Consider the following 26,469-nt stretch of genomic DNA (forward strand, 5'->3'; position numbering starts at 1 on the left):
AGGATAGCAGCCAGAGTTGGATGTTTTCCTTCCCCAGGAGAGGAAGGGTTTCCAGAAGAGTCAAAAATCCTTTTATGAGGCTGATATAGCTCTGGGTAGGAAAAAAAAATCCCACAAAGCCATCCCAAAACATCAGGCACTTCAACATTCCAGCACTTTTTATAGGCATTTTTATAGGAACCCAGTAGTTCAGCCACCTTTGAGCTCTTAATTCCCTGATAGTCCCTTCAGGAGCAGCCATAAAAACAATTCCATGCAGCCATTAATAGGATTACACACTTCCAGGCATTGCTTTTCTCCCTGGATTTCTCCTGGCTGGACAGTGAACTCCAGGACTTCTCCTGCCCTTATTCCCCAACCCCGCAGGGCATGAATGCAGCTTTCCCTTTTCTAGAACATGAATTATGTGGAATCATTCAGCAGGGAGCAGCTCTCAGGCAGTGAGATCCTGCTTTACAACTCCAGAGTCATGTCCTGCAGGACACCGGAAAAATCCCAGTGTGGACTCACACAGCTCACAGAAGGATTCCAGCACCTTCATGTTCATCTAAAGGGGAGATCTCCACACTGCTCAGGCTGGAATAGCCAATAGATGGAATATTTGGGATATATCCTCTTCTATCCCTGTCATTCCCATCCACTCCCCAAAAATTCCCTGTTTGCAGTAAAATCCTTCTTTTTATAGGACAGGTTGAATTTAACTTGGAATAACTCAAAGCATCCAGTTCCTTAATTTTCTTCTCTACAGGAGAGATTCCTACAACTCATCTCAAGGGATAGGGATCATGAAATCCTGGAATGGTTTGGGTGGGAAGGGACCTTAAAGATCCAGTTCCATCCCTGCCATGGGCAGTGACACCTTCCACTACTTTCAGGGCAACTTCCAGCTTGCTCCAACCGGCCATGGGACAGCAAATCCACAACCTCTGCATGTTCCCCCAAGTGTTTTCCCACACCAAAGGCTGAGATCCAGAGCAGAGAGAGAGCTGGAGAAGAAAGCCAACCCCCACTGATTCCCCAGATTCTTCCCAAGAGCTGCAGACACAATTCCTGCTGTCCTTCCCACCTCTCCCAACTCACCACCCTTTAAGGCGGAAACCTCAGGCAATTCCCAGCCATCTGTGTCCAGGACATCCTTGGGAACAGTCACGTACTCCAGCCATGCTTCCAACATCCATTTTATACAGAGTGCCATAGAATATACAGAAAATTTATATACATCCATGTTTCTGGAATTAGGTTATAATTCATCCAGATCTTTCTTTACAGTGGGATTAGTTTGGATCTTTTGTACAGAGGTACAAAAAAAGTCACATGGAGAATGAAGGGCACATGAGGAGTGCTTGAGTTTCCTTGGAATCTTCATGCTGGGGCAGCTCGGAGCAGGGATTCAGAGGGCAGCATTCCTGGGATGAGCATGGGGATGCAGGATGCTGGGCTGTTTCCCCCCCCAATTGCATATCCAAGTGCTCCAAGCCCTGCCAGAAGCAGTGGGAGTGCCTCAGAGCTCCCTGGAAGGGCTGGTTCTCCCAAAAATGCCAAAGGCTTCAGCTCTAAGGAGACAATTAGGATCCAGCAGGAAATGAATCCAGAGGTATCCTGCTCTGAGCTGCCCCAGCACGGGATTGAACACAGGTGACAGGCAGGAAGGGCTTTTCCAGAGAGGCAGAGCCAAAGAAAAGGGGCTTGCAGGGCACAACATTCCAGACAGGCCATCCCCAATTATCCCTGTGCCATTAGGAATTCTGCTTAGCGCTGGGACAGAAGCTCCAGAGTATTCTCTGGACTTGTGGAGGGAAAAATGGGAAGGTGGAGCTGCAGGTGAGGGCACTTTGCCACCACCAAGCTCTGGGGACATCCCAGGAAAGGAGTTAGGACCTAAAGGCTGTGGTGGTGTCCTAGGAAAAACACCTGCTGGGATCCCTTTGCACACAAACTTCCCAAAATTGGATATCCCGGCAGGATAGGTGCCACCCCCACCTGGGACTTCCAACTCTGAGCCATCAGAACTGCACAAAGCCCGGGATGGGAAGCAGGGAAGTGGAATCCAAAGAAAAACCTGTTCCTGAGCTGCAAGGATTTTCAGGAATCAAGAGATGAAGACAGGGAGAGGTTCCCCTCATCCCACAGGTGTGCTGGGAAGGTGGGAAAGCTGGGACATGGAGCATGGTGTGACACGGTGATGTCAGAGGGATTGGACACAACAAGGAAAGCAGGGAAAATTCCCAGGGAGCCTACCTTTGGAAGGGGGCTGCTCCAGAGCCAGGGAGAAACATGGTGTGGGTTGGAGGAAATCGCCTGCCTCAGGTCAAGATTTGCTTTTGGCACTTGGATATGACCTCAGGTAGCAGGGAAAAGTGGGAAGATGTGGGAAGTCCTGGCTGAGGCAGAATGGGAGAGCTCAGGAGCAAGGGCAGCTCCTACCAGGCCTTGGCCACACTTCCATACTCCCAGAGAAGTGGGAAAGGAAGGTGGGAGATGTCTGATCCCAGAAATCTGGGAACTGAAGCCAGGGAGAACAAAGGCACAACAGGTATGAATTCAAAAACATGGAAAACACAATGGGAATGGAGACAGCAAAGCACTCAGAGGCTGATGATGATTTCCTATGACAAAGCAAGGAATTGCCCTAATTCTTGGCTGTTTGGAATTTCCAGCCCTTAAGCAGCTCCTTGGAGCTGGAAGAAGGGGAAAGACATCAGTGACTGCTGATCAAGCCCCTCTCCCATCCCTCTCTTGATCCATAACTCCCCTGTGGATCTGACTGGAGAGCAAAGGACTCCCAGACTGAATCCCAGCTTCCGCCTGCAATATTCCTTCCTCTCCTTCTTCCCACAGCTGCCAAGGATGGGTAGTGTTTGCCTCCAGCAGGATCCATGCAGCATTGCTTTCTCCACACACGAGCCATGAGAGGGAGCTTTGGCACTAGAAATGAGGCTCTTCCCGAAATCCAGCAGCTCTTCCCAAAAATTGGCACTGCACAGGCTCTGGGAACAAAGCAATGTGCCCAATTCCAGGCAGTGCTTTCCAGCTGCTTCCTTCAAAGGAATTTCTCAGCAGAGCAATCCATGCAGAGGTGCTGCTGCAATTCCAACCTTCCCTTTCCTGCAGCACCATAACACTGCAAGCAGGAAATCACAGAATTCCAGAAGGATTTGGAAGCTCCCACCCACTGTGATGGGCAGAGAGACATCTTTCCCTAGCCCAGGTTGTTCCAAACCTTATCCAACCTGGCCTGGAATATTTCCAGGGATGAGGAATCCACACCACCCTAGGCAATGGGAATTAAACATTCCTGTTCCCATCCTGCAAAGCCAGAATGTTCTATTGCCAAGGGAAGGATGTCCCAGACTGGATAAGGACAAACCCAGCATGGAGGGAAGCTCCAGCCCCGCAATTCCCAAGGCAAACTCAGAAGGGCTCTGCTGCCCATGGAAATTCAACAGAAGTTCTTGGATACAGCCTCAAAACACAAATCCAAACACACCCATTCCAGCAGTAATTAATCCCACTTAATTCCCATTGCCAGGGGTAATCCTGATTATTCCTATGGCCCAATTTGTAAATGAACGCTGTGTGGGCGATTCCATGGAAATAATATTATCTGCCTGCAGGAAAAGAGCAGTAAAAGCTGGGAAAACATCAAAGTGCATGGAGGATGTGTTAGATACTGATCCTGTATCCCCACACTTGGAGCTTTTCCTCCTCCTTACATGCCCTTGAAAACAGATTTCTGCTTGGGACCATCAATTGGTCCTGGAATCTAAACATCCTAAAATAACAGAATTGGGAATCACAGGAATTCTATATCCAGACTCCACACCCTCTGCCATCCCAGCCCTCTGCAGAGGCCAAAATACCTCCCACAAATCTGTTTGCTTTGGGAAAAAAGTTCCTAAAAAGTTCCAAGAATCCCATTTAAGTGCTTTGGAATAGTTTTCCCATGTTTCCCATGTGCTACCAAGGATGTGGAATCAGCACCCTGACAGAAGGGAGGGATGAGGTGGGTCCTGAAATAGGTGAGAGCAACTGGAAGCAAAGAAAATAAGGAAGTTTTAGGAGGAAATGAATATTCCCAATATTCATTGGGAAGGCAGTCCCAAAGGAGAAGAAATAATGATAAATACTGGAAAAGGGGTGGTATATCCTCAGCACTGCAGGACCCTTCCCAAATTTTTGGCACTGCTGCAATGAAGGCAACAATAAAATCAATTTATTGGTGCAGAAGAGCCTCAGCTCCATTCCTCTGCCAAGAAACTCTTGGAATACTTGGTGCTGGAAAGGACCTTTAAAAGTCACTTGGTCCAAGAAGAAGGATCAGAAAGGATTTTAAGGATGAGGCATGGAATGGGTGACCTGTTGGCCAGGCTGGGATCTGGGGTGTCAGGCACTTCCAGCACTGCCTCTGCACAGGGTGGAACATCCTGTTGGAATATCATGGGAATATCCGAAGATCAGAAGGCACAAAGCTGAAGAGGACGAAGCATAAGCCAAGAGATTCGGAAAATTTGAGATGCTTCGTATTCCCAAAGACAGAGCAGGAAGAGAAAGCAGGAAGTGTGTACAGTACAGATGAAGGAGGTAGCTGCAGCTTTAACATTTATTTCAGCATTCCAGGTGTGCTTTTCCAGGAGGAAATGGGAGATCAGCCTTTCCAAATGCCCAGATAGCAAAGGAGTGGTGAAAATGGAGACATAGAATGCTGGGGATCAAGACACAAAAACATTTAAAGCAGAAATAATTCCAAGAACGTGGATTCCATTAGGGAGGACTGGGATTGTATCTGTTTGTCAACAAAAACCAGGAATTATCCATGACAGGATACAATGAGAACTTAGAGGGGCTCTTTTGTGCCTTTACTCCTCGACCTGTGGCATGCCCAGCTCCCAGGAATTATGTATTTCCAGGTTTTTCCAAAGTCCAGTCATCACAGAGCAAAAAAAACCGCAGCATTCCAGACTGCTTCCTGTCAGGGCAAGGGAAGGCCATTCCCATGGGATACAGTTCCAATGGCACAGAGAAGGAAACAGTCACCCAAGGATTGAGTCTTCCAGACATGGCAGAGGGAAGGGACTTTCTAGTGCAACATTTGAGCCATGGAACATCAGCAGGTTCCCACTGGAATAACTTTAGGAGGGAGATATCCCACTTTTCCTCACCTGGAGGTACCTCCCACCAGTAGTTCCATCTAATCCCAGGTATCCATGTCGCTCCCAGGGATGGAGATGATCCTTTTCCTTAATGTTTTAAAGTGCTTTGCAGATCCCAAGCTCTGCCTTAGTGCTAAGGGTTAATTCCTGCCGGGAATAAGGACAGGAATGAGCTCCTTATCCCGACTCTTGGGCCAGGAGGGGAGCTAGCCCGCTAGCCCCAGCCTCCCTGCCCCTCAGCTCCCCTTTTCCCCTCAAACCTTCCCAGATTTTTGTGCGTATTCCTGAAAAATCACCTCGGTAGTATTTCCTGAGTGCAGGAATTCCTCCTTACCCTGTGCTGTGCTCCCAAACCGCCTGCTCCCTACTCCTTTTTTAAGGATTTACAAAAACAAAAAGAACTTCTGGTTGCTCAGAATAAGAGGACTTTTCCAAATCCCTCTGAATCCAGAGGAGCTTCCTCCCTCTGATTCCCCTCAGGCAAAGGTCACCTTTGGAACCTTAAACCACAGGGATAACGTTTTCCTGGCCGCTTGAAGCACTTCTGAAGGCTCTGAAACGGGTAAGGAGCAGGGGCTGGAGCATCCCACACTGGATGGAGTGGGATATTAGCACTTGGAATCAGAATCCAGTGGAATTCTGTGCACTCAGGGTTATTTATATCAATGCACACCGGTTATAAAGTGCTCCTCGATGGCATCAGATCCCACTGGTTCCTGGGAAGCACAGCTCTGACCCATCCCGGGGCTTATGGAGCCCACATGGACAACAGGAATCCCAGGATTTGCCAGGAGCTGAGCTCCTGGGAAGCACAGCATCCTCCCCCAATGGAAATAGCACTGCTAAGGAGGGGCAAAGGGAGCAATCACAGGATTCTAAGGAAGTTAAACCAGGAATTTCTTTTCCAGGGAGGGAGGATGGAGCTCTGGGAAGAGCCATCGGTAACTGCTGAGCTTTTGAGGGGGAGTTGTGGCAATTCAAGGCCTTTTCCAGGTCCCAAGAATGTTTCATTTCCTATTATAGGTAGTTTTCCTCCTGCTCCCATCATTGGAAAACCTGCCTGGAGAGGCGGAGCAGGCTCCTCTGGGCCCGGAGGCTCAGGTAGTTTTCCTAACAACTTGCTCAAGCTTTCCTACATGGAATTGTGCAGGTGGGGAGAGGGTGGAAGAGGGGGTAGGCAGTTACTCCTGAATCCAAGCCACCTGGGAAGCAGGGGCTTGGAATTCTGCCTGCCCATCCTCTCTTCCCTCAGTCCCCAGAGGGAACAGCACAGGAAGGAGATGATGACTATGGATTTTCCTTCCCTATTTCCTTAATAAATACCTTCCAACCAGCTCAGCAGCTCTGTAAACATACAAGAGATTGCAACACTGGAAAAAAAATAAATCCATCTTTTCCCTGAATTCCCAATGAGGCTGGCACTGATCCGTGGATGCTGCATGTGGGTGGTGTGAGGACCCCCAGGGATCCAGGAGAGACTCCTAAACTCCACAGGGGCCTGGAAAATAACGCTGGGTGCATTCTGCAGTCGATCCATCCGCATCCATGCGGCTCTGAGATGAGAATCCTGGCAGTCCCACGGGAATGTCGCCAACTCAGAGGGGTCCAGGGAACCAAGGAGTGATGGGGGTGATATCCAGGAGAACTTTCTGCCAAAGGAGGGACGTGGAAGAGGGTCTGGGCTCTTGGGAACAGTGTCCTTCCCTCTCAGGAGTGCTCGGGGAAGAGAAACCATGGTGCCAGCCCCATTCCTGCTGCGCCTGGCCAGGAAGGGGGGACTGGATTTGGGGGGGAATACAGCCCCAATGGCTTTAAAACAGGAGTGTCCTACAAAAGCAATCCCCATGGAAGTGTGCCGAATTGGATCTTGGGCCGGATCCGTGATAGTGCAACAGGGCCCAAAGTCTCAATCCGCTCATTTCCCAAACCATCGGCTCGGTCCTGACGGGAGGGATCTGGCCCAGCCCCCTCCTGCTTCCATCTATCCAGGTATCTCACTCCCAAACTCAGCAGGTGCCCCAGGGCAAGGAATCTGCCTCTGGAATGAGACAGGCTGAGGTAGGGAACTTTAGTGCCTCAGACCCTCTCAGGCCCCACGGGGCAAAGCTTCTCCCAGCTCCAAGCACAGGATTCCAGCACAATCCATCCTCCAGACACCACCACTGTGTCACCCCAGAAAGGATTTTTCCAGCTGTCTCCTCTGATCCCAACTGCCCGATGACAGCCTCCTCCATGGATTATCCCACTGGGATCATTCCACCCCTTTCCCCTGCACTAAAGGGCCGAAATCATGAGGTCGTCCTGCTTGGCAGGGCTGGTTACGTGTCCGGAGGGGGTGGAAGTCCGGATTTTGTCTGTGGCCAGGCATTCCTGGCTGCTCACACCCGTGGGAGTGATATCCATGAGTTCTCCGGATGAACTAAGGGGGAAAGAGGGCGACACAGAGATTCCTGACGAAGGATCCGTCGAGCCTGCAAACAACCTCGGGGGCTTTGGGACTAAGTTAGGCTCGTACTGCGCCCTCAGCAGGATCTCCTGGTCGCTGACGGATTTGGGAATCTCCGCAAAGTCGCTGGAGCTGTCCGATACCATCATGCAGTAAATGTCCTGGAAGGAGCTGCTTTTGCTGTCCAGGTTGAAGAGGCTGTCAATGAACTCGGCGAATTCCAGCACCTGGGGACTGGGAACATCGGCCAGGCGGCCGTTGTGGAGCGCCGGCTCCTCCCGAGGGGACAAGGACGCGCGCTCCCCCTCACTCCCGGTGCCCTCGGCACTGCAGCGGCGCTGGGGGGTGGTGCCGCCGCTGTTGAGGACGTTTTCCGGGGGCTGCGTCTCCTGGGAATGCTTGGAGAGGCTGTCAGCAGCCAGCAGCTCTGTCCGGGAGCTGAGGGAAGGGTTTTCCTCAGGGATAGCAGGGTCTATATAAAAGCAGTGTGTCTCGTCCTTCTCCATGACCGCATGGAGGCTGGGGGAGCCCCGAATGCTCCGGAAACCGGAGGAGCGCCGGGAATCAAAGCTGTAGATGGATTCGTTGTCCGAGAGGCTCTCCATGGTGGCCAGAGGGGCGCGGCGGTCCTGGAGCTCCACGGAGAGACGTTCCTTAGTGTCCAGGAGAAGCAGCTCCACAGGGTCCTTCTGCACAGGAGAAAGTGGTTTCGTCTCGTAGAATCCCTCCAGGCTGATTTCCGAATGGGATTTGCTCCTGCAACGGGAAACAAGAGAACATGAGGCGGCAGAATTCCAGAACAGCCAGAGGATCCAACACAGCTCCTCCAATCAGAGGCATCCACAACTCCAGTGAAATCTCTTCTCGCTCCATCCTCCCAGCTGGAAATATCACAAATGGATTCTCTCTCTGCAAACTGCAGTTCTTGCCCTTGTCCCTTTTTTCCTGGCTCACTAAATCCTTCTGCCTGCCCAGAGAGGCTGTGGACTATCCATGATAGTGTTTCAGGTTGGACAGGGCTTAGTGCTGGACTGGTGGAAGGTGTCCCTGCTCATGGCAGGGGCTGGAACCGGGTGATCCTTAAATCCCTTCCAACCCAAACCAAATTTGGCTCCAAGTTTTTACCTTGGGAAAAAGGTAAAACTTTTTCTGTCTGGAAAAAAGAGAAAAAAGGAAGTTTCTTCCGTACCTTTTCCTGACCTTGCTGCACTCAAATTCCTAAGCAACACAAGGGAGCTTTTTCCCCTGACATTCCACAAGAAATCCTGAAGCTTTAACTCCCATAAAGTCAGCCCATGGATCTATCTTTCACACTAACATGGATCATCACAATGCCCCAGGAGGAAGAGGACCCACACCTGGAGCTACTATTCCATGAAAAATCTCTCCTTACTTGGTACTGCTGTTCCTCCTGTCTGCTGGGATGGCTCCAGTTCCAATCTGCACGGTGGGGCAGCTGGGCAAGGGCTGGCTCTGGAATATCAGCTCCGGGGTGAGATCCACTTCCGTAGGACTCACCATCACTTTGGCTGCGGAAAGCAGAGCTGTTTTCCCCTTATTGTAGTTCTCCAAGACCTGTCCAAGGAAAACAGAGGAACAGCAGGGATTGACTGGAGGCTTTCAAAGAGTTGGAATTGGCCTCTTTCTTCCCAGAGCCTTCTGGAAGCACATGGAGATAAAAGATTAGATGGATAAATCCTGACTCATCCCTGGATGTCACCTGGGGTCCAGTTTAATGGCAGCTCCTGGAATGAACCATGAGCACCCAACCTCACATTACTCTGACATTAAATTTGGAAACAGGAGCATCTGGGATTTTGGGAATTCCATTAGCAGACCTCACTATGCTCTGCTCCAATACCCTGTGCAAGACTGACCAGGAGCATCCCCTTTCTTCCTCTTCTCCAAAATAAATGGCTTGGTGTATTTAACCAGCAGCATTCCAGGGCAAGGCTGGCTTGTCCCAGTGTTTTTTGGGATGGCAATTCCCTGCCTTACCTTATTGAGCCCTTCCATGACCACGTAGGGGAGGTGTTCGTGCAGCATGGCCGGGGAGATGATCACCTCATTGAAGGCCTTGTTGTCCCCCCAGATGGCAAAGTAGGTGGGCTCCTCCTGCTCACAGCAGCTGGAAAAGGGGTCCAGACAACAGGAAATTGGGATGGAAGAGCAGGGCATTTTTTTGGCATGTGAAAACAGCAGGATGCAGATGGAGAAAAAGAGAAAAAAACAGAGAGAGGAGCTGTTAAAATATTGCTCCAAAATCCTGCATTGTCCAACAGGGACATGATTACCCATGGGTTAATCATCATCTAAAGAGGAAAAAGACTTTGGAGTAATGGGAAAAGGGGAAGCAACTTTAAAGAAGGTGAGTTTAGATTAGATATTGGGAAAGAATTCTTCCCTGTGAGAGTGCAGAAATCCTGGCACAGGTTGTCCAGAGAAGCTGTGGCTGCCCCATCCCTGGAAGTGTTCCAGGCCAGGTTGGATGGGCTTGGAGCAACCTGGGATAGTGGGAGGTGTCCCTGGCCATGGCAGGGGGTAGAAATGGGTGATCCTAAGTCCCTTCCAACCTGAACCATTACAGCATTCCATGTACTGGTTTAGATTAGATATTGGAAGAAACTATTCCTTGTGAAGGTGGTGAGACTGGAAAACTGGGATGGATTTCCAAGGGAAGCTGTGGCTGCCCATCTCTGGAAGTGTTCAAATCCAGGCTGGACTGGGCTTGGAGCAACCTGGTCTGGTGGAAGGCATCCCTGCCCCTGGATCTCCACAGTCCCTTCCAACCCAAACCATTCCATAACTCTGCCAGCAGACACAACCAGTGTGTCCCATGAGACGGTGGGGAAGAAAACCCCCTTCTCCTTGTGTCAGGGAGAGTTTTCCAGCAAGAATTCCAGCAGGAATTGCAGGACTCACCAGCACTGCTCGGCAGGGTGGTTGTGCACCACGTGGATGATGCGGCCAGGGGGGTACAGGGGGGTGCTGGCACTCAGGGCGATGGTCAGGTCACTGGGATGTGTCCAGAGCCGGTTGCTCGTCACCGAGTTCTCCTCCGGCTCCTCGGGCAGCTCGGATTTGGGAATGCACTTGGTGGCCCCCACAATGATCCGCCACTGTTCTCACAAAGAGAGAAAGAGAGGAGGGAGGATTTGAGGAGAGAAAAGCAAAAATAAAGCAGAATTGCCTCATAGGACATGAGAGGCTTAAAGAATTTCAGAGGCAAGATATTCCCTGTTTTCTCTCACACGGGAGGGTTTGGCCTAAGGAAGGTGTGTGAAACGCCAACAGAGATGTCCAGGAAAGACACAGTGACACTGGGAATAAATAAGGAACAATGCAAGGACAGGAAAACGGGGAAGCTGGAGACAGAGATGATCCAAGTGTTTCTGAAAGTTAGTTTTCCTTTCCCAATTATATACCCTCTCCAGGTAAATTCCACCATGCATTATCCCTGCAAATCTTCGTATTTTATGGGTTTTTTCCATCTTGGTGCAATGGTGAAGACTGAGGAGGGACAATTTCCCACATTTCCTATCTCCAAGACATGAGCAGACCATTTATCCTGGAACAGCATCACCCCAATGCTCTGACAAGCACAGCTGCTGTACTTCCAGACTGTTCCCAGTTTTAACTGGTCAGGAAAAGCCATACTTGGAATATAGACTTTAAAAGAGACTCAGACAGAAAATTCCCTGCTTGGGAATTTTCAGTAGGTGAGGCAGAATAATCCCACTGAGCTTTCCAGCTCTTTCCATCATTCCTCTGGTTCCCTAAATAATAATCCTGAGGAGACATGGAGAAAAACCCACCCTTCCTACCACTAAAATTCCCCATCCCTTCTCAGAGACCTCTCCAGGTGTTGGTTCTTCCCACTTACCTTTGGTTTGGTGCTTCTCTGGAGAACATCCAGAAGCTGCCGGCGAAATCCCTCCAGCTGAGAGAGCCCAATCCTGGAAAAGAGGAAGATGTGATCATGGAAAAGAGGAAGACATGAGTCTGGAAAAGAAGGTGTGGTTATGGAAAAGAGGAAGATGTGATTCTGGAAGAGATGAAGATGTGATTCTGGAGAAGAAGTGAGTCTGGAAAAGAAGAAAATTTGGATTATGGAAGAGGGAGGAATGTGTTCACAACACCTGGGCAGGGAACAGGACAAGAAGGATACAGAGCACAGAAAAACAAGGCATTGTGTTTAAAAGGACACTATAAGGATACAACATGGAGCAGATGGATTCAGAGGTGGGCTGTGGCATCACCCAGCAGCAGGAGCCAGTGAGAGGCCCCAGGGAACTACTGGGACAGGATAAGATCAGTGAACAGGAAGGAGGGAGGTGACGACAGAAGACACAACAGAACAGCTGAGCTGGAAAAGTGTCCTGGAACTGAATGACACCACTGAGCAGATGCAGGATGGACAGGATCATGGCATCCAGGAAAATTCCCAGTTGCCTGGCTCCTGCTCCAAATCTCTGCTCAGCAGAACAGGAGATGAGGAAGGTGAGGAATGCCAAGGCACAAGGAATGAGCTGGTTCATAGATGAGGTGACATGGAACAGGCATTTTGGGACAAACTGGTCCAAATGAGGTGCCAGCACATCCAGGACAGGGCCAAGACAACACAGGAAACCAGGAAAGTGGCACACCTGATATTCCAGGTACCACAAGGAGGGATTCCAGAGATAGGACATTCCCCCTTTTCTTTCACACAGGAGGGATTTGCCCACAGAAATCCCAACAGAAGTGTCCAGGAAAAGCACAGTGACACAAGGAATCAGGAAGATAAACAGGGAACAATAAAAGGACAGGAAAATGAGTAAACTGGAGACAGATGATCCAGGTGTTTCAAACAGGAAACAGATGATTTGAGACAGAACAACAGATATTCATCAAGGAATTCAGACACTTCTCCACTTGCCTGGGCACCAGATCTTTGCCAAGCACTACTGCAGTCACAAACTCCTTGGAATACTCCATGGCATCCTCACTGGAAGAGAAACAGGAGCAAGAAGAAGCAAACAGTGTTTCATTCCCAATTCAGTGCAGGGAAACCAGGGGCACAAACCCCAATCCAAGCTTTGGGGACTTGTGCTTTGTGGAAGAAGAGCCTGATCTCCACATCCCATGGTTCAACCATTCCCCTGCACATGTCTCTGGATATAGCTAGGAAAAGAAGGGCTTTAACTCAATGCCTCAGTCATTTTCCAATAGTTTGGGAATGTTGGGACAGCCATAGAAGATATCCCATGCTCCTGAGGCTACAATGTAGGATGAAATATCCCAATATTTGGGTGAATTCAGATGGCAAATTTCCATAGCTGATCCCAATGGATCAGCCTGGTGCCTGTCAGGACTAGGAAGACCTTCCTTCACTTCCCAGCAATCCAATGGGATGTTTTGTTCGGGAATGACATGACCAGAAGCTCTGTTCCCATTTGTAATGAGAAAGATTCACCATTAATCTCTCCCTGGTTTTGCTCCACAGCTAAGGGAGAGAAACCAGAACTATCCCTGTGACCAATTTTAGGCTGCAGGATGACAGAAATCACAACTCAATTCCAATTTCTTTGGAAAAGGAGTCCAAACAACTGGATAAGCTGCTGCAAACACCTACATTTGGTCAAGTATCTTCCTTATTTCCATCTATTCAGTGGGAGTGGGCAGAGAGTAAGGAAATTGCACCCATTTCCCATTAAAATTAGAGCCATGGATAATTCCGTTTTAAACCAGAATATTTGGGAAAGCCATCTTAACTTGAATTCCAAACTATATCCCAGAGGAAACACTCTGCTTCTCCAGGCTGCCTGCCCATTTCACTGCTCCCTAGAGCCTCACAAGCAGGATCCAGTGTATCCCAAGTGTATCCCAACACCTACCTGAGCAGCCCACCTGGGGGGGAATAGGCAAAGCACTTCAGGGATGGGTACTGGGGACGCAGCAGGAAGGACAGGATGGCAGCTGTGCCAGCTCCAAGGGAATGCCCAACCACAATCAGGCCGTAGTGTTTTGTTCCTCTTCCCTAAAAAATATGGAAACAACAAGGAATCTAGATCAGGGTGGAAATTAAATTGAATTTATCCCCCAAATCTCCCCCTTTCCCAAGTTTTGGAGTCTGTTTCTATACATGAACACTCCAGATTCCAGCTGAACAGCTCCTTGCTTGTTCTGAACCATGGAATCATCATGGAATCCCAGAATGGTTTAGGTTGAAAAGGAAGGGAGAGATCATCCCATTCCACCCCCTGCCATAGGCAGGGACACCTTCCACTAGCTCAGGTTATTCCCAGTCCCATCCAACCTGGCCTGGAACACTTCCAGGGATAGAGCAGATATGGCTTTTCTGGGAAACCTGTGCCAGGGCCTCACTGGAGGCTGCAATTCATTCACTTCTGGAATTCTACATTTGACCTACTGGGACTTCCCTGAAAGAAAGAAGGTGGGAAGAAAAAGAAAGGCACACCAGCTACTTGAATTATTTAGGGTTTGATGGGAGCCTTTTGCCCCTCCTGATAACATCCTAGCCCACACAGAAAGTGTCTATAAACCCACTGGATACTTTTCTCTGGAATATCTGTCCTTGGCAGCTGTCAGAAACAAGGTCCTGGGCTGGTGGGACCTGGGATGGCACTTATGGACCTAAAGCCAGAAAAAATTCCTCCTGAGTAACAGAACAACTCCCATTTTCCTCTTCTAGGCAGAGGAATGAAGCTCCATCCCAAAAAGCTGGATGCTGGTTTATCTCTTCCTCCATCCACCAAATATCCCAAGGCAGCACTTCAACAACTATTTCCAACATATAAAGCAAGGTAAGTTGCTTTCCAACATCTCCCTTGAGGCCTGTGACATCTCCCCGCCACCACAAATGTGCCCACAGGGACAGACAACATGGCATTCCAAAGAAAATCTCCATAAAAATGGGATTTTAGTTCCTGCTGATTTGGTTTTAATGCTCCCAGTCCTTCATTGCCACCACGTGGGACTTCCTGCCGCAGGAAAAGGAAAATAATCAGGAGCTCTGCAGTATTGGTGCTTTCAAAATAATAAAAAGCCTTGCAGGATGTCTGGATGGGGCTTGGAGCAACCTGATCTTGGGGAATATTCTCTGCCCATGGCAGGGGGTGAAATGGGATGAGCTTTAAGGTCCCTTCCAACCCAAACCATGCCATGAATGAGTAACTAGCTGGAAATCCAGAGGAACAAGAATTAAAGGAAGAGCTGAGAAATGAATACAACATACTCAGGGAGAGGGAGATCCCCTTAAAACCAAGTTTTTTATGGAAATCTCATCCTCTGGGCAGAGGCAACTCATACTCACCAAATCTCGTCCAAAAGCTTGGGACAGCACCATCTCCTGCTCCAACTTCTTCTTGATGTACTCAGCAGACAGCACCATTCCCTGTGGGAAGACACAGCACGATGTAAATGGGATCTCATCATCCAGCAGCCACAAGGTGAAGAAGCTCTGGAATGTCCCTCAGCCTGGATCAAGATGGAGACTTGGATATTCTAAATAATGGGGTTTTTAAAGCCAAATTATCCTATTCCAGGTAAATCTGGGAAGGAGATTTCCATTTAAACCTGGGAATAAAGGTGTGAATTATTCTAATAGAGATAATAATACAAACACCAGAGAGGAAAGTGGCAGCAGTAGGAATTAGATCCTGCCTTCTCCAGCCATCAATATTAAAGGAATTTGACTGTCAGAAGACATTAATTCCAAATTATTAAAGGTTTTTATTCCCTAGAAGTCAATGAGTACTGGAAGATGGGAAAGATCACATCTGGGTCTAAACATTCTTCCTCTCTGCTGAGGAGTGTTTTTCTATCTGTGTGGTGATTCCAAAGGTAGTGATCCAATTCCAAGGGCAGTTATAAAAAAGCAACTGGAATTTGGTTTGTTGCACAAATTCCTGATGATGCTACAGTTTAATTCATTGGGAAGTGAGCCTGAACTCCAAAACATAGGGGAAATGGGGAAAATCAACTCCTTGGCTGTTTTCCTTTAAATCCCCTATCTTAAAGTGGTGTAAGTACGAAGGGAATATTATTGGGGGCTCACTCTCCATCTCAGAGATATAAAAGGATTCCTGGCACCAAAAGCGAAGAAAAAAATACATAAATAATAATATATAAAACCTCAGTTATCCCAGAGAGCTGGATTGGGGGTTGGAGTTAAACACAGCAGGATAATCAGAGGGCAAAATCAGAGGGGAAAATGGAGGAAGAGCTGAGGGGGGAAATGGCAGGAGGAGGATGAGGGGCCAGCAATTTGGTGGGAAACTCTAAATCAGGGATAAATCTAAATCAGGGATAAGTCAGGAGTAACAGTACTGACTCTCTTGCATCAATATCACTCCATCAAGCCTCCACAGATCAAGTTTTATACCACTCTTAAAGAATTTCTTGGATCATTTCAAAGAGGGGCAGAAAGGCATTAGAGAAGCCAGGAAAAGAGGAAAAGAAAGCAAAGAAACATGGAATTTTCCAGGTCCTGAGTATCTGAAATGTCTTTGATCCCAATGTGGATACTGGAAAGGGGAAGCAGCACAGCAGAGACCCCACCCCATGGAAATGAGATTTATGGGATGCTGGCACCACCACAAAGCACCACAGTGGTTGTGCCTTATCCCAGCTCCCAGCAGCTCCCTAGCTTCCAGAAGAGTCTCCATTCCCAATCCTAATGAGAAGTGAGCAGCAGGCCACTGATCTAAATTCCCACCATGAATTTGGGATTCTATTTTTAGAGAGCGTGACCCAAATCCACAGTGATGTCACTGCTGGGATGTTAGTCAGCCTTTAGGACGTGTTTTTGGTAATTATATCTTAATGGAGACAGGGATTTTAATTATTATGGAATGAGACTACAATCTTCCATTTAGATTTTCCATTGGAAAAATTCCCCAAATTTCATGGAATCCTTGTTTGGATTCGTTTGTTTGAACAGGAACACATTCCATTAGCCCAGGTTGCTCCAAGTCCTATCTAACCTAGCTTTGGTCTCTTCCAGGGATGTAGCAGCTATAAATTCTCTGAGAAACAGATCCAATTTCAATAATAAAACTCTTTGGGCTTAATTTTCAAAGTTCACACATAAATAACCACATGGATCAAGGATTTAGTGGAAAGGAATAGAAATATTCTGCATTGTCTTGCATCTGGGATATTTGAGATTCTGGGGGAAAACCCTCAGAAGGGTCTATTTATGAGAGAAAAATGTTGGAAATTCTTATTAGTGGATGATCTATCAACGTGGGATGGTGGCTGAGCTTCCACCAGCTCCTTGTTGTCCTCCAGGTTGGCTCAACACCAGGAAACAAAGCTCCACAACATCCTATTTTCACTAATTTTGTTCTGGGAGTTCAACAATTAAATCTGGATTCACCCCTTTGGCAGAGGATTATTTTTTAAAATAATTTTGTAATAAAATCAGTGGATTCTGTTGCAAAAATAGTGAAGTTGGATTCTTCTTCAAGTTATAATTCTCTTTTTTCTGGCATTCAAATCCTTAAACTTTAGTTCCAGCTCTATTTTTTGATCCAGAATAGCTCAGAGCCCTGACAAATATTTTTTTAATTATGACATTGGAGCTGTGGAGTGATAAAAATTTCATGTAAACATCAAGACATGAAATTTTAAGATGGCTGATGGATACCCCCAGGAATGGGTGGAACAGAATCAGCAGGAAAACACCCCAAATCAAACAAATCCTGGGAAAGCTCCCACAGAGCCAAGTCCTTGCTTCCAAATTAAATGTGTAAGTGAGACACTGGATTTGTTTGGATATTAAACTTGACTCCTGGACATTAAAAATGCATTTAAAATTCCATTATCTCCCTTAGTTTTCCCTCGGGAATCAACAGCACATTATTGTCTGCAGATTAATATTGATAATAATTCCAGAGAAAGTGAATATTTCTCTCCTGGCAGCAATCCCAAAAAAAGAAATAACACAAGGGACAAATAACAGCTCTGTCTGGAACAAAGGGGATAAACTGATAATGTTTCATGGAAGTCACTGGCGGAAGAATATTTTCATATAAAGATCAAAAGCAAAGCCAATTTCTGCAAGGATCTATTCCTGGATTTTCATTGAAACATGGAATTCTGGAATGGTTTGGATTGGAAGGGACCTAAAAGCCCATCTCAGTCCCATGAGCAGGGACACCTTCCACTGATCCAGGTTGTCCAGGATCCATCCTCCAAGGTGTCCCAGCCCACAGCAGGGATTGGGAACAGGATCTTTGAAGTCTCTTCCAACCAAACCATCCCAGGATTCCATGGAGCAGAGGTTTGGTATTCCAGCAGGATACCATGAGGCAAGCTGGAGTTCCCAGCTCATGGCTTCCAAAGATTTCCAATCTCCACATCCCACCTTGAGCAACACTTCATCCCCCCAGCAGCACTTCCAGCAACTGCTCCGTTCCTTCCAACCTTCACTCTGGATTTTCCTTTCCCAACCTGGCACTGCAGCTTTGGAAGCTGCCAATTCCGGATCATCTGAAAAACTCGGCACGTCGTTCCTTTGCCAGACAGGGGCAAAGGTCAGCTCTGGAATAAATGGATTTAGCCAGCCCAGAGCTGCACACAGACACGGAGCATCCATCTAATTTCACAGATCCAAGCTGTGCCAGTATCCTTTGAGGACATTCCCATCACAGTAGAATTTTAAGCACATTCTCAGGCTTTGATTGAAAATTCCTTAAAGGTCATTGGAAGAAAAAGTCATTTGAGTGGCTCCAGGAATTTCATTGTGGGTCTCCACGATGCCTTTCCCAATTTGGAATTCTCTGATTGTGTGGAGTTTTTAATTACACACCCAGCGATTTTAATTGTTCCCACTAATTATTTAACACCTCAAAGCCCTTTCTGTAACTTCTTTTTCAAGTAATTGAGACCATTTGAGGGTTTATAATTAAAAAGTGAAATAATTAGAAAAATCCATGGGGTTTTATTTGGTTTTGGGTTGGGTTGAGATTGTTTTCTTTTTGTTTTCCCCACCTTGTGTCCCAGCCACGTTCCGTGGTGCCCCTCAACTGGAAGGCGCTCCGCGTCCCCCGTCAGATCCGTCAGGGCATCCTGGAAGAAAAGCAGTCACCCTGCTTCAGGTGGGTCGAATCCTGCTCAGCATTCCAAACCAGGAAGGCATCCAACCTTCTGGAATGTCCACTGGGGAGGCCACCGCATATCCCACTTACTTTTGGGGACAGAGTTCCCCGGATGCTGATGACCACCTTCTTCTTGTCGTGGTCCACGGCCACGTAGAAAGGAGTTTCATAAACCTGGAAGAGATCAGGAGAGACATTCCCGTTGGATTATCCTCAGGGAAACAGAGGCAGAGTACGTGACAGGATTTGTGTCCAAATGACAGAATTTCTTGATGGAAATGGAAGAGAAAAGGGTTTAGTTTCCCTTCTTTGTCCCACTACAGCCGGAAGTGGATAAATTCTGTTGGGAAGGGGGTCTGGGATTGTCCTCACAGCATCATGGCAGGAAGTGTAGACAATGTCCACAGAGGTCATGTTCTCATCCAGGAAGTGGCGCCGGATGGCGATGGCGTTGCAGCCACAGCAGTTGTCCTCCTCGATGGTGACACCGGGAGCGTAGCGCGGACGCGACGGGCACAGGCAGCAACATCTGCAGGAGGGAAGCATGGCTTTGAGGGAAAAAGGCTGGATTTAGAGCGGCATTCCCAGAGGACACGGAAAGGCAGACCCTCCAAACCTCATCCCAATGGCAGCGAGTGCCAAGAGAAGGATAAAACCACAAAGCAGCCTCAAAAATCTGGGATCAGGTGCAGTTTTCCTTTTGAGCACCAGAGAGAGCTACAATGCAGCCAGTCCCCAAGGAACCCAAGGACGGTGGGGAGGGATGGCTCTTCAAAGGATACTATCCTTGGAAGTGCAGTTTTCCAGTGCTTCAATGTGGAAAAGTCAACACTGACCAAGCTCCAGGTTTATTTATAGGAAAAAAAATGGGTTTAGAATCATCAATCATCCCAAAATAAGAGAAGCACATTTTCCTTCTCTCACACAGATAAAAGTATTCCCAAGGAATCACACTCCTCCCAACAGCCCAGGAAGTGCCAAAAGCTCGTCCCCAAATTCAATCGGGTGACAGAATTCTGGCAGCTGGAGACAAACCCTTGCACTGGGGCAAAAATCCTGAGGTGGAAAAATCCAATTAATCCAAGGGAGCACAGCCCAAGCCATGCAAATCTTGGAGGTCTTTTAATTAGGACCCAAATGTCAACTCCCTGAATTTTGAGCTCCAAGAAGCTCTTTTTGGACTTGGTGTTGTGCCAGGTGAGTTCACTCTGCTGGCTGCTCCATGCTCCAGAGAGGATGGAGAAGAGGACAGGTTGGTTTATGTACAAGGAACTGGAAAGGATTCAGAAAACCTTTGGGATACAAAGCCCGGAGAGATGGAAACTACAAATACGGGGAGAAAAAGGCAGAAAAAGAAGCAGGGAGGAAGCACCAAAGGCATGAAACAAACATGGGGAAAAACCAAGGATGCATCTCTAAATGTGGCAAAACCAGGCAAGAAAAAAGAGCTGAGGGTGGGCACTCACGAGCAGGATCTGGCCAGGCGGCAGAGTCCACACGTGGGCTTCCTCATGAGGTAAATGGGCCATCCATAGGCAGCTAGGGCGAAGAGCATGTAGTAACACACCTCCCGGTACCGCTGCATCTCTTGCTGGAAGACACGGCACTCCCTGAGCCTGGAATCGCCTGGAGTTTCTCCCCCCATTCCCTTTTTCCACAGTTAGGCACATGCTGAGTGCCAGCCCCCTCTCCCAGCTGCACTGTGCTGACTGAGGAGAGCAGAGTGGGAATGCCAGGCAAGAGCCGCCCCCTCCCAAAGATTTCTCTGCCTGATTTCCTGAGGAATTCTCTGGGTATCCCACCATGCTGCTAAGGAAGGTGTTTCCAGCAGATTTGGAAACAAGCTCCCTAAATATCCCATTTCCAGCAGACCAGAGGATGCCTGGAGAGGGCCACAAAGGCAATTTAGGGCCACGTGCTGCAGTTGCATCCTATAAAATCTCAGTTAAGCTGGAGAGCTGGATTGGGGGTTGGAGGCAGGATAACCAGAGAGGAAAATGAGGGAAGCATCAGGGAGAAATCAGAGGTAAATCAGAGGAAGAGCTGAGGGGGGAAAATGAGGCAGGAAAATCTAAATCAGAGACAAATTAGAGATGAATCAAAATCGGGAATGAATCAAAATCAGAAATAAATCAGGGATAACACTGCTGACTCTCTTGCAGCAATATCACCTCATCAAGCCTCCAGAAATCAAGTTCTGCTCAATTCTCATGGAATTTCTTGGATTATTTCAAAGAGGGGCAAAAAAAGCATAAGAGAAGACAGTAAGGAAAAGAAAATAAGGATAATAGCTGGGTTTGGAGGATGTCACATGCCAGAGACTTACCGCATTCTTCAGATCCAGGTATTTGGTGTTCCTGGTCACTGGCATTCCAGACAGGAAAGCTAAAATGTCATTGTTTGCCTGGAAGTCACAAATACACAAAAAAAAATTCCTCTGTGTGACAGCAAGACAAAAATCCACTCCCAAATATCTCAACAAGGCCCCTCAAATACTTCCAGTGGTTTTATTCCTGCCTGATTTGAATCCCAACTCAAGGGGGGAAAAACCCATTAAAATAAATCAATTTCCTACTGGGCTTGACAATCTGCAAACCTCAACAGCAGCTTGGAAAACTGGAAATTTTTCCTTCTGTAGCCTGAATCCCAAATCAAGGGGAAAAAAATCCCAATAAAATAAATCCATTTCCTACCGGGCTTGACAATCTGCAAACCTCAACAGCGGTTTGGAGATTTAGGAATTTTTCCCCCTGCAGATTGCTGGAGTCTTGTCCACATCACTGTACAGTGGGAATAATCTTCCCATTTATTTCCAAGTACCCACAACCACCTTGGAGGCTCTTTTGGGATCAAGAGCTCCCCCCTTGGAGGAGCTTCTCCTTCTCCTGCCAGAAGATCATTCCAGATTTGACTCAGCACCCGCTGAGCCCTTTGAAAGGGAAAAACCACAGGGAAAAACTCAGGAAAAGCTGCCATCATTTTTCTTTCCCACCTCAGCGAACCTAGAAATGAGGTGGGCAGAGCCAAGCAGCTGTTTCCTAGGGAATCCCAGAGCAGCTGGGAAGTGAAATTCCCAGGTTTTCCCACCTCATCCAGCACGGCATTGCGCTTGGCCCGCTGCCGCTGCCGCAGGAGAACCAGCCCCGCGATGATGTCCGAGGGGACGATGTCCAGGTCTCGGAAAAACTCCGCAAAAAGGTAGGCGATCTCTGAGTAGGCATCCTGCAAAATCCAGGGAGAGAGGGGTTGGAGGAGGAGGAGGAGTTTGGGTGTGGGAAGCCTCAAAACAGGACACCAAGTGAGAACTGGACTCGTTTTTGGAGTTCTGCCTCCCAAACAGCCACGAGATTCCTGCAGGGAATGCCAGATCTGGACTGATCACATGGTTATTGTCTCTTGTTTATTTTCTACAGTCCCACTCAGGGGCTGGATTTGTGCCATGTGTGGGCACCTCAACATCCAAACAGCTCACACAGGACAAAGGGAGGGAAAGGGAATGGTTTTGGTTCTCTCTGTTAAAGAAAACAGAGAAAATGGGATGAAACCCAAGCAAATTCTAATCCAATACCACCTTGGAGTCATCCTTTCTACTCTAAAGCATCATAAAGGCCATTCCATGAGGAAAAAAAACCTCATTTTGTCCTATTTAAGAGTCTCTCCAACTCTGACTTTGCCCTAGGATCCTTTTATCCCAGACCTGAGATCCTCTTGCCCAAACTTAACCCAAACCTGGGAACCTTTCCCCAAATTTACCCCAGACCTGGGACCCTTTTGCCTACATTTAACTTGCCTGTACTTATTCCAGACCTGGGATCCTTCTGCCCAAATTTATCCCAAACCTGGGATTCTTTTGCCCATGTTGCCAGGTTTTTCCAGGTTTATTTTGGATGACACCCAAGCAAAAAGGCATGACAAGTGAAAACTGAGTCACTGAACGCAGAATTCCCAGGAATTAAGGTGACCAAACCCAAAAAAGGAGGGACAGAAATGGAAGTGACCTGAGAGGGTCAAGCAAAGGCTCTGGAGCAGAGGGACAAAGGTATTTTGAGGAGCAATGTCCTTCTCCCACTTTTTGCTCTGTGCCACAGCAAAAAAAACCACAAGACCTTACAGGAGAATATTTTGGGAGGCTGGAAAGGGGTTGAAAAGTGGCCCAGTGCTGACCTGTCATTACTCCAGCCTAAGGACAAGGATGATCCAGTCGTTGGAGCAACAAAACACTTCTGCTATTCAAAACTTTTCCTACAAGGATGATCACAGCCTTACCCTGAACCTTTATCCCATATTTTCATAGTATCCTTTATCCAGCATCAAAACCCACAAGACTGGAATGTTGTGAAAACCCTGAGCACTCCAGAACAGGATTTCTCCTCTCCCTTCTTTGACCATCAAGACAGTAAATCCCTTCTCTTCCCTGCAGGAATGACCTACATCCTTTTATCCCTGCCAAACTCCTAGCATGTGGCATGACTTTCTGTCATTTTTCACTTCCCTACAAAAGCCAGTTAAATCCCCATTAAGAACTGGGGCTCCAGGTGCCAACTCTCTGTGCCAGCAGTGCCTTTGGAAAGCCAACGGCACTCCAACCGCAGTATCCTTGAATCCTGACCTCATCAATCCTAGCTCCTGTGAGCTCACAAGAAATGCCAAGAGCCTCTAAAGGAAACAGGACAAACACCAATTAATCCAAAGTGGCAGCTGCAGCCCTGGATGCTCCGACAAAAAAAGACCCTGATGGAAGTTCAATGCACATTTTCCGCTCCAAAGGAACGGCTTTTCATGGGAACACCTGACATTATTCCTGTTTGTCCACCTGGAGTGCTCTGCTACACACCCTGAAGGCTCTGAGGTTTCAGACTTCACCCCAGATCCTTTCTCCAAAGCTATGTCCATCCCATAAAACACTTTTCCAGCCCAGAGGACAATGATCCTCTGCTGCTACATTTTTATTTTTCCATGGAGTCTGGGATGGGCAGCAATGGAGTAATTTCTGATCCATTACGTGCTCATTCATTCCACACGCTGCCATGCCAGGACACAACGTCAAGGCTTGTTCCTGCAGAGAAAAGAGGTTGGAAATTGCTCAAAAGCTGGATGTAAAGTGGAAATTCAACAGCACGAGGAATGTGAGGTGTCTGGAATCCACTTTTTTCCCAAGCTTAAAAAACCAAGAGAAACAGTCACTGCAGAATGGAAAGTTTGTTAAAAAGAACTCAAAATACTTGGAATACTTTGCAATCCTGAATAAAATGTGAGTTGTTCAGGGCATTCAGGTGCCTGTCAGGGCTCTGTCTCCCAAGATGTAGCATCCATGCTGTGCCCTCAGGACAAGAGTCTCCAGCATCTGGGCAAGGTGACCTGGATGTGCTCTCAGGGAGAAGGGAAGCGCCACTACTCTGAAGCACCAAGGAAAAGCTGCTGTGGGAGCTGCCAGGGCACAAAGCTCCTTTGGTTCCAGTTTTCCAGAGGGATTTCCCCATCAGATAAGCTGGGACCTGGCAGGCCTAGGCTTGAACTTCCCAGAGGGACATTCCCAGAGACACATGGTGGCAATTCAGCCAGGGAAAGGGATCCTGGGAGGGGCAGCATCACAGGACACTGTGCTGGATTTCTGCACAAGGGCTGTGACAATTTCTGCAACCTCCCACACTCTGGAAGCTGCACCTGTGGATAATTCCACAGCACTTCCTAAGAAATGCTTCAATTCAATTCATCACCTGGGAAGAACAAATGTTCACCTGACTATCCTTTATTTTTCCACTTTCCCTTTGGAGCTTTCAATCCCAGTCTCATTTCTCTTCCTCTCCACGTTCACATTTCTTCCAATGTGCTCCTTTTCCCACTGCATCCTTTTGGAGCACGAACTCTGGGCTATATTTAGTGAGGACACGGCGGCTGTGGTCGGTCCCTTGGTGTTTTCCCTGTCATTTTCCGTGCCCTTCTAACTGGAGTTAAACGTCTGGGCGGATTTTTTGGCCACTGCTGGTTTTGTTGGAATGTCCTTGATAAATCCCAGCTTTTTCCCTGAGAGGTTGTAACTAATTCAGAGCTCAGAGTCTGCGAGTGCACAAATCTCATGATTTTTATTACTTTCTCCTCCCTTTGGGAACAATTCCCTGGTTCTGCTGGCTCCTTCAGGAGTCCTCAAATTCTCAGAATTCTAGCCAAATTAGTTAAATCAAAAGCAAAGTTTTCCAGCACCAAAGTTTGACTTGCTTCTCCAGCAGGTCCTCAGGAATGCTGGTGAATCCCACCCTCAGGCACCAACCTGCTCCCAGTGATTTTAAGGAGAACAGAATGATAAATTTTGGGGAAGGAATTTCAAGGCTTTACCCTTCCCTGCTAGAGAACAGCAAGGGAAAATCCCAACAGCAGCACATGAAAGTTCCCAGTGATCTTCTCATGGATCTATGGATTAAATAGTAGTTTTTGACTGTTGGGAAATCCAGAAAGGTTTTGGTGATTCTTCTGGTTTTTGTTTTCCCATTACCAAATTCTCCTCCTTAAGGATGTGAGACTTACTGAAACAACAGGAAAAATGCTCAGGAAGAGGTTGATAAAGGGAAACAGGAGCTGCCCAGGAAGTGCTGCCAAATGTGATCCTAACCTGAGGGAAAACAGGGATTTCTCCCACTGATATTTTGATTCCCAAGAGGAGATTTTTGGTACCTACCGACTGAGAGTCCTTTGTCCGTGTGCAGCAAAGGAACACTTTGAGCCTGCGTGTCCAGCTGCTGGCTTGTCCCTCTTCCAAGCGGTGCCTGGGAATAAAAGGGAGAGTAGGAATGTGAGGAGAGCAGAACACGGCATAGGATCCAACATGGAGTGTGCTGTCCCTGGAAAAATGGCATGAGGTTCCCCCAATCCTCCTTTTCCCCAGGCAGAGCCCCCTCAGCTCCCTCAACCATCCCTGGTGCTCCAGCTCCTTCCCCACCTCCAGAAGTGTGAATCCACAGGATCAAGCACTGTGTTTGGATACTTGGTATCCTGCCTGAATGGGGTGCATGGAATGAAGCTCCTGTTGCAATTTGGTAGCTGCTCCATGTGCCAGGATGTGCAACCACTCAGAAGGAAAAGAATCTACCTCAGGATGAGGGAGCGAAAGGGCACAAGAGACCCTGAGCATTTCAGACATGCCATTTTTCCCATCACAGAATCATGGAATGTTTTGGATTAGAAGGGATTTTTAGGATCATTGTGTTCTATCCCCTGCCATGGAAGGAGGGACTGATTCCATGCCAGAGTGCCAAGCTCCTTAAAGACTGTAGCTCCTCTTTTTTTTTTTTAGGGAAACACAAGGGCATTCCATCAGGATAAGCCCAAGACTAGATAGTGGCTTGCACCTGAAAGGAAAAGATGCTGGTAAAGGAATATTTGCTGGAAATGGAAGAAGCAGATCCCACAGGGATCCATCAGCTCCTGCCTGAGTATCTGAAAACAGCTCTCCACAACCTTTCAGAAGAGGAATGGGAATATGAGCAGCAGCAGAGCTCTGCTCTTCCGGATCCCAAAGAATTCCACAATTTCCCTGGTGGGGTTCAACAACCAAGTGTACTCTGAGCTATTTTCCCTTCATCTTTTCCCAAATTCTTTCTTCCTAACACCAAACTTCCACAACTTCAGTAGGAGCTCCAAAGCTCCTTGGAAAAGCCTTGGCACAACGAGCCAAGCCTTTTATTGGGTTGTTTCTTTTTCCCAGCCCACACACACCACGATGCCACTGAGAAAGGAAAACCACCGTGGGACACAATCCAGCCAGGCAGAGAAC

The 26,469-nt window shown here is 47.8% G+C and overlaps 1 protein-coding gene across 4 annotated transcripts in view; it reads right to left on the reverse strand.

Moving 5' to 3' along the window:
• Positions 1–1,160: 1,160 nt before the first annotated feature.
• The window catches only part of DAGLA (diacylglycerol lipase alpha), a 66,254-nt gene continuing 40,945 nt past the window's right edge, over positions 1,161–26,469 (reverse strand). For all 4 annotated transcript variants that reach the window (XM_033061992.2, XM_033061995.1, XM_033061993.2 and 1 more), the window contains 15 exons: positions 25,375–25,462; positions 21,789–21,923; positions 21,028–21,105; positions 20,168–20,292; positions 19,074–19,230; positions 18,792–18,875; positions 18,595–18,672; positions 14,912–14,992; positions 13,473–13,615; positions 12,515–12,583; positions 11,480–11,552; positions 10,519–10,715; positions 9,595–9,724; positions 8,990–9,171; positions 1,161–8,352 (listed from right to left, as the gene is read on the reverse strand). In XM_033061992.2, the coding sequence (XP_032917883.1) occupies positions 7,425–8,352; positions 8,990–9,171; positions 9,595–9,724; positions 10,519–10,715; positions 11,480–11,552; positions 12,515–12,583; positions 13,473–13,615; positions 14,912–14,992; positions 18,595–18,672; positions 18,792–18,875; positions 19,074–19,230; positions 20,168–20,292; positions 21,028–21,105; positions 21,789–21,923; positions 25,375–25,462 (2,548 nt within the window). In that variant the 3' untranslated portion in view covers positions 1,161–7,424. The remainder of the gene's footprint in view (positions 8,353–8,989; positions 9,172–9,594; positions 9,725–10,518; positions 10,716–11,479; positions 11,553–12,514; positions 12,584–13,472; positions 13,616–14,911; positions 14,993–18,594; positions 18,673–18,791; positions 18,876–19,073; positions 19,231–20,167; positions 20,293–21,027; positions 21,106–21,788; positions 21,924–25,374; positions 25,463–26,469) is intronic.

Source organism: Catharus ustulatus, chromosome 6 (assembly GCF_009819885.2).
Source record: "Catharus ustulatus isolate bCatUst1 chromosome 6, bCatUst1.pri.v2, whole genome shotgun sequence".
Lineage (NCBI taxonomy): Eukaryota > Metazoa > Chordata > Aves > Passeriformes > Turdidae > Catharus > Catharus ustulatus.